General features: G+C 35.5%; 1 protein-coding gene and 1 long non-coding RNA gene across 3 annotated transcripts; one reads left to right on the top strand and one right to left on the bottom strand.

Moving 5' to 3' along the window:
* Window positions 1-1,939: 1,939 nt before the first annotated feature.
* On the bottom strand, window positions 1,940-4,254 carry LOC104211455 (uncharacterized). Its single transcript, XR_011403367.1, has 3 exons — window positions 3,925-4,254; window positions 3,645-3,819; window positions 1,940-2,282 (listed from the first exon to the last, which is right to left on the bottom strand). It is a non-coding gene; the product is annotated as an uncharacterized lncRNA (long non-coding RNA).
* Window positions 4,255-5,271: 1,017 nt separating this feature from the next.
* On the top strand, window positions 5,272-10,874 carry LOC104211466 (nucleobase-ascorbate transporter 4). Of its 2 annotated transcripts, none has more exons than XM_009760523.2 (14): window positions 5,272-5,516; window positions 6,176-6,273; window positions 6,580-6,756; window positions 6,860-6,960; window positions 7,062-7,137; window positions 7,296-7,355; window positions 7,765-7,949; window positions 8,568-8,664; window positions 8,926-9,012; window positions 9,096-9,154; window positions 9,540-9,631; window positions 9,813-9,890; window positions 10,073-10,233; window positions 10,354-10,874. In XM_009760523.2, exons 1-14 carry the CDS (start codon window positions 5,423-5,425, stop codon window positions 10,570-10,572), a joined length of 1,584 nt encoding a protein of 527 aa, XP_009758825.1. In that variant the 5' UTR covers window positions 5,272-5,422; the 3' UTR covers window positions 10,573-10,874. The 2 variants fall into 2 exon arrangements, with proteins under 2 accessions (XP_009758825.1, XP_070027386.1); XM_070171285.1 differs by having other exon boundaries at window positions 10,073-10,237; window positions 10,354-10,446.

The following is a 10,874-nucleotide window of genomic DNA, read 5'->3' as shown; positions in this document are numbered from 1 at the left end:
CCAGGGTTGTTGTGAATATTTATCCATATCTATCCCTTTGATTACTGGCGGTACTCCAGGTATTTGCTCTATACGGTCACTTTGCTCCTTGAGCTGTTTCTGCAATGTTAGTACTAAATTTTGTAAATCAGAATTGACTAAGTTACCTGGTTCTCCTTCTCGTGACTCGTTGGGGATTCCACCACTGCCTGAATTAGCAAGCCCAGAACGAGGGTTCTCCAAAGTGTTGTTATTTGGAGTGGGTGGTGTAACAGGTAACTGGCTGACAAAGACCTCAAGAGCTTTATTGACCTGTTGAGTGGTTAGCTTTTGCAAAGCTTCATTGATAGCTTCATCATTTTTAAGTTGAGCGTTTCCATTTGCATGAGATCCATCAGGAGTGCCTTCTCGAGACCGCCGAGGGGAGCTTTGGGGAGAAGGGATCGGGGTGTGATCATCTTGTGGATTCCCCTGGAGTTGATGATTTCCTTGGTTTCCTTGGGTGTTATCATTAATGTTTGACATGGTTGATGCAACAAAAAAGGTTAGGCTAGGAAAAAATAGATTATCACATTCCCAGTAACGGAACCAATTTTTTTAACCAAAAAGTGGAATTTCGGTCAAAGCTTTAATTTAGAAAAACACGGGTTACTGATAATCAAATTTGAATAAAGGAAAGTGATTTTGCTAACAATAAGATAGACAGAAGAAAACAAAGTAAATCAGTATATTCAGATGATCTTTTGTGTCCTTACAAATGATCCATTCTCTCCTTTTTATAGCTATCTCAAAGATATACATTTTCCCTTTGTCATAATAATGCCATTATAGACAATTAAAGGCATTAAATGCTACGTTACATAATCATTGCAATTTAATACAGATTCTCTAACGTTTTTTATATTTAATGCTTATTAAATATTGTATCTGTACTCTCTTGTGCTGTCAGATTCATTCTCCTTGATTTTTGGGTATAAATAGGTACGAGCGCTGAGTCTTTTGAACAACTGTTCATGCCTCTACTTGTACCTCTGCTCGTATCTATTGCAACTCGTGTCTCTTTGCCAATCATCACTCTTTGACAAGCCTCCGTGTCATGACACGTCATCTCCCAATCACTTCAATATGTAAACCCAATTTTCCCAATACAGTTATATACGTTGGAGATTTATTGCTTTAAGCTAGCCATCTGATGAGATGGTGTTTTCTTATCTATAAATTCCAAGTCCTTTTTTGCTTTGAGGGATGGAAAATTAAGAGTAAAATCTTCTGCTATATATTTTATTTTTTAGTGTTGGGTTTTATTTTGTTAATCTTTGTTGTTTCTGTTCCTAGTTTATATTAGAAGAGCTTGTTGAATCCTGGGGGACACGCCTAATTTTATTTATCATGGTGTAGGCAAAATATCCTTAAGGACAATATCCTTGACACGCCTCAAGCTAAACTTTTATTCTCCGTAATCATCCAACATTTTTACTAACACTAGCCACACAAAGTTCCTTGTATTCTAACAATATTGCTAACAGTGGATTTTGGAAGGCCATAGATTTGCATAATGTCTAGAGATGACAGCAAGAACAGAGTAGATTTCAAGAGTGTAGCCATAGTTAGAAATTTTGAGTTCCAAGTTCCAACCACTCAACAATGAAATTGAAATTCATTACTAGAGATTCTATAATTGAAATTCATTACCAGAGATTCTAACATCTGTTCATAAGAAAAAACAAAATACACGATTTTACTTTACCAAAGATAACTTTTGCCCAGAAAGCGGGCAAATGATTATGTATCACCCATGCATGAACAAATGAGCGTTACTTATATTTTACGTATAACCATATGATGTGAGGAATTCGCTGTATGAGTAGCTCAGCATGATCAAGAAAATCAATAGAGGAACATTTCCACATTTTCTATGCTTCACCTTCTCATCATTAGCTATACCACATGATCATTAGTGTATAAAAGTTAAACTCAAGCTGATATATATATATATCCTATCACGCTAGCTCTATTGACCACAATGACAATAGGATCTCTTAAAATAATGCAAAACCTACAATTTGGTGAATAGACACACTTGAATACATTGAATTTTTAAGGCTCATGAAAGTCATGTATATTCTTATAGTAATTAAATGGAGGTCTAAAATGTTTATAAAGAACAAGGCACAAAAAGGAAAAGGCTAGATCCTGTGATCCACAGAGGACCATTACTAGTAGTGCATGTCATTTTGATTCACAACTCCGTAGGTTATCAAAAGCACGCATCTAAGAGGCAGCAACAGCACACAGCAGCCAGACTGCAATAACAATAACAACAAAAGATCGATTAGTTTTATCTGTCTTCTCAAAATAGAAAGAGTTATGAGGGAAATTAATGTGTTAGCCTACTAGGTACACTAATTGGTGAAATTAATGAAGACACATGCAACAACGCAAAGCACATATATTAAGATTACAATTCACCTATTGTAAGACTAGAAACAGCAGATAGATTGATCAGATACTGTAGTACTTTAGAATGAACTTATTAGCCAAAAAATATTGCAGATGAGTTCAAACTGTTCAATCTTCTATCATTGCCATTGGTAGAAACACCTCATCAACTGGTTGCCACAGGCTACAGGAGCCGACAGTAGCTCTCTTGCCCGGGGATTATATTCCATGCAAAGGGTAGAGTCCGGGGATTCTAACATAAAGAGATTTCAAAAATTGCAAGAATGCTAATTACACCGGAAATTCAAACTTAAAAGTAATTTTTAACTAAACTAGAAACTTCATTATATCAAGGGACCAATATATAATTATTTTTTTCATATTTAAATAGTATAATTTTTGGACGAAGGGTCTTAAATACATATAGCTCCACCCAGGGGCGGATCTAGCGTGTAGTTACGGGTTCTCGGGAACCCAGTAACTTTTGCGTAGACCCTGTATTTTTGTTAAAATTTTTATTAAATATCTATTTGTGAACCCAGTTATTATTGTATATTAATTTGAAATTGCGACAGGAACCCATAAACTTAAAATCCTGGATCCGCCTCTAGCTCCACCCCTATTTCATGTTCAACATCCAAATAAAGCTCTCGGGTAGCAGGTTCATCCGAACCTAATATTTTCAAGGGTCATATATATATAGAGATATATAGATATATCTATATATATGCAGATTTCCACTAAAAGTTCAACAAATACTTATTTCATATGGACCATGCACATGCAATATTACTAACGGATGCTGATTCAGGATTTGAAGTTTTTGGATTCCTACGGTAACCTTAAATAAGTATACAATAAGTAATTGGGTTCATAATCAGATATTTATGGTTAATTATTTAGTAATTTTTTAATATCTATAGAGCGTATGTGCAAAAACTATTGGGTTTACAGGAACCCACACCTACTAAATTGGATCTGCCCTAATTGCTAAGAACCTTAAAAGGTCGAACACACCTCAAGTTTAATTAATTTCTAGCTCTGTATAACTCATGTCTTGGATCCATGCAAGCCAACGAGCTAGATGACACGGACACGCAAGACAACAACAAATTAATCGAGTTGCATCATGCATGCATGCACAAACATAAGACATAAATAATTTTCAGACAGGAGCTAGGGAGTATTTGTTGGTTGGGTTGGGGGGGGGGGTTGCATATATGTACCAGCCAGTCATGACGCCGCTGGCAGATGAGTTCTTTTGTGGGGGCGGAGCGGCGTACTGAGGGGCCCCATACGGCGGAGGAGGGTAGCCTTGTGGAGGATAACCTTGTGGTTGTGGAGGATAACCTTGTGGGTATCCCTGAGGAGGATACCCATATGCATCCTTTGGTGGATATCCTATTTAATTATTTTCACATCCATATATATTCCATTAGATCCAATATATTTCCAAGAATATCATAAACAACACAACAAACAATATTATTAAAGAAAGTTTGTTACCTTGAGGGGGAGGGACACCAACTGGAGGAGGTTGATTGTAATAACTCATGATCAATTAATTGGATATAGATCTGTTGTTCGAATTATATGGTTTCAATATTGAAAGATTTTCTGAGATATATATATATATATATATATATATATATATATATAATTGCAAAACTATTTCCTCGATCTTAGTCTGATCTAGAATATGTCAACCGATCCCTGTGTAAGATTCAAGATTTCATATTTGTTTTCCGTATAATGGTCAAAATCCTAACAGGATAGAGAAACCCATCATGTTTGTTTCTGAAAACCAATTAGTTAGTTGATCACTAAACTGTCTAAGTTTTTCCTTTATAGGAAATCAGTTCTTTAAGTACTTGGATTTTTCAACCGAAATAAATGCAAAAGTAATTACTTTTCATTTATTTAAAAATATAATAAAGCTGTTTCCCTATTCAAACGAAACCAAAGACCACATGATCCACTACTTTAGGTTCCTTTTCTTTAATTCTTGTCTAATGATTAAATCATTTTTATAAATTCTAATAACTTTTAGAAATTAGTCATGAGAAAGCCACCAACGTTTCATCTAACAATTCACTTGGATTAACAGTTATAATTTAATCATTAGACTGGAAACTCGTGATAATGTGGGTCGAATAATTATGTATGTCCTATTGGCCATTAATTTAAACGTATTCAAATCAGTTGCTTGAGAGTTTAAATCTACTTTTCTTATAACTCGTAGTCCAAAAAGATGTTAGACATACGTTTTCTTAGCTAAAGAAAGGGATTTAAGCTACATAAGATAATTATGTAAATTCTTTTCACATTAATGTAATTTATTCGGTGATAGAAATTAGTTACAACTATCGGTGTAATCACACTATCAATTAGTATTTCTCATTAAATATTATTTTTATTTACCTTGCATATGACCTTAGTGTATTTTAATTTATATGCTACGTACGTACAAATTTTATTACTAGGCAAAAGATATGTTTCTTAACACAAGATCGGAAAATAAAATCATGTATCATATGATTTGGAATACACGTGTGTTATATATATACATATATGTTAAAATTCATTTCTGGAGGTGGAGTGTTAGTTAGGCTTATGTTCTAACCTGTAAGACAAACTTTCTTGGAGTAGCTGATCACTTTTGAGAGAATAAAGAGATAGAGGTAGAGGGTCTACATCAACTTCTAAAATTAAGATGGTTGGCGTTAGTCTCAACGATCGCTAACTAACCATATCTATCGTTTTCAATTCTTCGTTTTTCCCCCTTTTTTCTTCTTCCTCGTTCATTACTTAACGTTATTTCTTCTTCCTAATCTTGGCCATGCAAATTAAACCCTATTCTTTTGCTTCAAGTTTTACAGTTTCTCTTAAAGGCAATAGATTAGTAGTAGTAAAAAGACGATACTTTACTCTTTGCATGGTATATAAAAAGAAAAAGAAGCTCGAGTTGGGTTGAGTCTAATTAATAGAGTGGTGGAAATTAAAGATGACAGCAGGGAAAGGAGATGAATTAGTGCCTCATCCGGTGAAAGATCAACTTCCCGGAGTAGACTACTGTGTTAACAGCAATCCTTCTTGGGGTATGTATATGTATTAATTTTACACACATATTTCTTAATTACTTGATCACATTCATATAAATATTTGGCTCTGCTTGCTGACGTGGAAACCCACCTTAGCATTTTAGCTGATTTGAAATGCCTACTAATAAACTTTTCCGTCAAATTAAGAATTCTCTAACTAAATTTATTTTTTGAGCAACCAGTTAGTTTTGTGATTTTAAAGCGACAAAAGTGATTTTTTGTAGGAAAAAAATGGAAGTTAGAAGATTTTAAAGTGAGGAAAATTAGTTTAATGACTTTTGTGAAAAAGAATCATAGGTTGACTAACCATTTGAGAAATTAATCAAGAATTATTAAATCCTCTAATTTTGTGCATTAGATTTCCTTGAGTTTGGAATTCAATTTGAGTAAATACTGAGGTAGCAAGCATTAATTGAAATCTGAGTCTCTATGACTATGGTTGTTAAAATTTGTAATTGGTTCACTAATCACCAGAGAGATGAGATGTTTAGTTAAGATCTTTCTTATTCCCAATACCACCTCACCAAGTCCGTGGGTTACGTTCCTCCTCTGTTTGATCATATATTGCAAAATTAAACAGTCGCCCCTATAAAATTAACTATTGACTGCTTGAAGTATGGAAGCTATATTCTGAGTTCCTACTTTAAATGATGCAGCTGAGGCAGTTATACTGGGTTTTCAACACTATCTAGTCATGCTTGGAACTAGTGTCATCATTCCCACCATCATTGTCCCTCAAATGGGTGGTGGCAATGTAAGTATCTTTTTAAAAATTGTATCTTTGTTAGAAAATATAGAGAACTTCTAATATCTTTTTTTTTTTTTTTTTTTTAAGTTTTATGATTTTTGTATAATCTTGGTTTGAGATGAGTTTTAAATAAAGCAACTGGTCAGTGAGAATTCATATAGCCGATCTCAAGCTTTCTTGGAATTGAGGCGTAGTAGTAGTAGTTGTTTTCTCTTTGTTATCAGTTGTATGAAGTGTTATGCGTCCTACTTTAATTTGACTATTGAAAGTTGAGGGAATTAGTATATACTTATAACAGTTTATGTCTTCCAGGTGGAGAAAGCTCAAGTGATACAAACTTTGCTATTTGTTGCTGGGTTGAATACTCTTTTGCAATCTTGGTTTGGTACCCGGCTTCCAGTGGTGATAGGTGGATCATTCAGATTCATAATCCCAGCCGTTTTTATTGCATTATCCAACAGATACAATACATACCTTGACCCTCGTGAGGTTGGAGATTCTTGCTTCATTTTTGTGTTTTTTTGCGTTACTCTAGCCTCCAAAATAAAATGTTCGGATTATAGCATCATTTGCTTCGCGTCATTTTCTTCAGAGGTTTAAGCAATCGATGAGAGGAATGCAGGGGGCTCTGATGATTGCATCCGTTCTTCCCATATTAGCTGGCTTTTTTGGAGTTTGGAGAATTGTTACAAGGTGGTCATTTTTCCAGAATTATGCTCTTTGCAGCATTGTATTACTACTAGTTATTCTGTTGACCAGAAGATTTGATGCCAGTTGTTTGACAATGTATGTAGGTTCCTGTGTCCGCTTTCCATGGCTCCATTGGTGTTGCTTCTTGGCATTGGGCTATATCAACAAGGTTTTCCGCTTGTAAGAACTCTGGCTGTTGCTTACTACTATCTTATATCTCCACTTCGAATGAGCTAGATACAGAAACCTGAAGTTGGCCGTGAACATATATTTACTTCCATACCTTTCAACATTGGTTTACTAAGTTATAATTTATTTATGTTGATCGGTGATGGCAGCTGGCAGAATGTGTTGAAATTGGACTTCCAGAGTTAATTCTACTTATATTGTTGTCACAAGTAAGCCTTATTCTTAATATTTATTGGGTTTGGTCTTGAGATGCATGTATTATATATCTGCACCTATTAATGTTAGTAATCACTGAGACCTTATATAAATGTTTTTCCCCTTTGAATGACAATAACATGATAGAAAGCCTTGTTTTCTTTATTGTATTCATTTGTATTTTACTACTATCTTCTAATGGGAAAGACAGAGTCTCACATCGGCAAAACACAAGAGACATGCTGAGTATATAAGTTAACAAGTCTTAGATCCTAGTGATGCGTTTTAAACCCGTGAGGGCCCATAGTGGACAATATCACTAGCGGGCTGGGCTGTTACAGATGGTATCAGAGCATCAATTTGTGCAGATATTAGCTTTTCCATTTTGGTCTTCTAATATGTGTTTAACGAATGTTTGTGCAGTTTATTCCTCATATGTGGAAACTGAAGCAACCTTTATTTGAGCGATTCGCTGTCCTGTTATCAGTTGGAATAATGTGGGCATTTGCAGCCGTTCTCACTGTAGCGGGTGCATACAAGAACAGACCCCTGCAGACTCAGTTCAGTTGCCGAGTTGATCGCTCGGGGCTCGTTAGTGGAGCTTCATGGTGTGTTCACACTAATGTTTTCACTTATACATAGTCGCTTCTCTATTTATTCATTAAGCATGTTAAAAAATGGAGCTCACCGATATTTTATGATCAAAATCTCTTATGCTTGTTCTTAACAGTATCATTTTTGGTAAAAATTACACCTCATAGTGATTAAATGTCTTGAGGAATTATCTGCTTCAGTTGAGATTGGCATTAGCAAGTCCACACCTCTAAATGATTACTACATGTGCTGAACAGATTATTGTTTTTAACTTTCAAAAAAAGGCAAAATGGCCGCAGTACCTAACAAGTAGTCCCCTTGTGGCAATAGTCATTCCAAAACATAGCTTCATCTGATGAACTTCATTTTTATTTCGCATCAGCTAATTGATTCTGTAATAATTATGAGAGTAAATAAGTAGGCTTGATTGTAGTACTGATGTAGTCCGATATCAACCAATTCTGTCAATCTGTTACTTTATTGTGAACGTCTGTCTCAAATATTTTAGTCTGCTTCTCTATCATAAAGTGACAATGTCTGGCAGTTAAAGAATATCTGATCTAATTTCCAGATTATATAGGTTTTGTTCTTTTGCTTCTGCTCTCAAGAACTCTTGTTTTCTGGAAATGCAGGATAAGATTTCCTTACCCATGGCAATGGGGTACTCCCAATGTTGATGCTGGAGAAGTCTTTCTGATGTTGGCTGCAGCTTTTGTTTCTCTCGTTGAGGTGTATATCCAGTTGCAAATGTTTAGGCTAATATTTGATGTAGTTGCTGACTTGATTCATTTTTTCGTCTCACTAGTAAAGCTTATGAAAACTTAACATCTTATCCAGTTTCAAATACTGATTTATGACTATATGTGGTGAGATTCATGATTCTAGTTGAATTTATTAAGGTTTTGGGGATTGTAAATTTTTAAGGCTGAGCATCGTCATGTATGTTGATATTGTCCTTCTGAAGAACAGTTTTTGTATCTCTTTTGACAGTCTACTGGAGGATTTATTGCTGCTGCAAGATATGGAAGTGCAACATATTGCCCAGCTTCAGTTCTGAGCCGTGGTGCTGGATGGCTGGTAGGTGAACTTAGACGACGGATTCTTTCTCTATATATATAGTTCTCTGTTGAAATTCAATTTTTCTTTTTGTTGGTGTCCAGGGATTAGGTATGTTGCTCAATGGTTTATGGGGAACCGGCAGTGGAGCTACCGTATCAGTGTAATACATCTTTCTGCCTTGGAAATGCTTAAAGTAGGGTATCTAGTTTGTTCTATACTTCACACTATATCAGTGTAATACATTTATCTGCCTAGGAAATGCTCAAAGTAGGCTATATAGTTTGTTCTATACTTCATACTACTTTCATAATCAAGGGCACAAGCAAGGCTAAGATGTGAGGAGTATTATACTCTAAATTGTTAGCAACAACAACAACAACGACCCAGTAAAATCCCACAAGTGAGACTTTAAATAGTTAGCATTTTCCAATAATGTAGTAGCCTCTGGATATCAACACGGCAACCATCTCTCAAAAAAATGCATCTGCAGGTACCCTTTTGTTATCTGACCATGCGTTCTAATGCGTTTCTCATATGCTGTGAAGTGAAAATGTAGGTCTTTTGGCATTGACACGAGTTGGAAGCAGAAGAGTAATTCAAATCTCTGCAGCATTTATGCTTTTCTTTTCTGTGTTAGGTGAGATATTCTCTACAAAAATCAAACTCATAGTATTATATAGCTGATCTTGGTACTTGCTTACATGTTTATTGGTTTGCAATGTATAATTCTCTTTCTGCTTTTAAGTGATTGCAATCTTTTGACTATCGTAGATTTATCATAAATAACTAATGGCTGCCCTCTCTTTGACCACAAACAGGAAAATTTGGAGCCATTCTTGCTTCAATACCTCTACCGATCATTGGAGCTTTATATTGCGTCTTGTTTGCCCTCATGTGTATGAGATTTCTCTCATGTTAAAAGACATGCAATTTCTGCTTTCCGATAGCTGCTACTAGCTTTGAATTAGTCCAGTTTTCTTTTCTGAAAATTAGTAATTTTTGCATGCCTGTCTGAATGCTCCTTTTCCCTATATAAAGTCTTTGATCACTTATGTTAGTGTTTGATTGGATGCGGCAGCTGCTGCTGGTTTTGATTTACTACAGTTCTGCAACCTGAACAGCTACAGGACTAAGTTCTTATTAGGTTTCTCAATCTATATGGGCCTTTCTGTGCCACAATACTTCAACGGTTATGTCATAACCACTGGTCGTGGTCCAGTTCAATCTGGCTCTGCCGCGGTTAGTACGTATATCAAAGTCATTAATCTCTCCTTTATCAGCATTTCCATTTGATACAACAGGCATTTCTGGCATTGAAGGATTGAATAAATACTTATTTAACCTTTATCCTATGTGCAGTTTGACCAAATTATGCAAGTGCTCTTCACTTCCCCCGCTGCAGTGGCAGGAATCATAGCTTACTTCTTAGACATCACTCTCGCGCGCAGGCATCCCTTAACTAGGAAAGACAGTGGAAGGCACTGGTGGGCTAAGTTCAAGTACTATGGCCGAGATCCGAGGAGTGAAGAGTTCTACTCTCTCCCTTATGGTCTCTCCAAGTACTTTCCTTCGGTATGACACACTGATATTAAGAAATTTGTCGAAATACTCGAACGAAGAAAGGAAAGGAAGTATGACATTTGATTAATCTAATCCCCTACTGTTGTTGAGAACTATTCTGATTACTGAGAGCAATTATTTTAGTAGAAGGATAAAAGTTCAACCAGATATGCTATATTGCTTAATTCAACTTAACTGATGAAATGCATAACTTGGTTGCTATTATTTAATGCCTTTGTTAATTTGTTTGATGTATATTGTCTGGTGCTGTAATTAGATAATATGCTTCTATTTCAAGCAGAATGCATTATAGTTTTCAA

Source organism: Nicotiana sylvestris, chromosome 1 (assembly GCF_000393655.2).
Source record: "Nicotiana sylvestris chromosome 1, ASM39365v2, whole genome shotgun sequence".
Classification (NCBI taxonomy): Eukaryota; Viridiplantae; Streptophyta; class Magnoliopsida; order Solanales; family Solanaceae; genus Nicotiana; species Nicotiana sylvestris.
Note: the sequence above shows the minus strand (reverse complement) of the source record. Positions and strands in the feature narration are given on the sequence as shown.

Coding starts and splice junctions, on each gene's coding strand:
- LOC104211466 (XM_009760523.2), top strand. CDS start 5,423: ATGACAGCAGGGAAAGGAGATGAATTAGTGCCTCATCCGGTGAAAGAT. Junction 9,155..9,539: donor AGTGGAGCTACCGTATCAGT/GTAATACATCTT, acceptor TATGCTGTGAAG/TGAAAATGTAGGTCTTTTGG. Junction 10,234..10,353: donor TTCAATCTGGCTCTGCCGCG/GTTAGTACGTAT, acceptor TCCTATGTGCAG/TTTGACCAAATTATGCAAGT.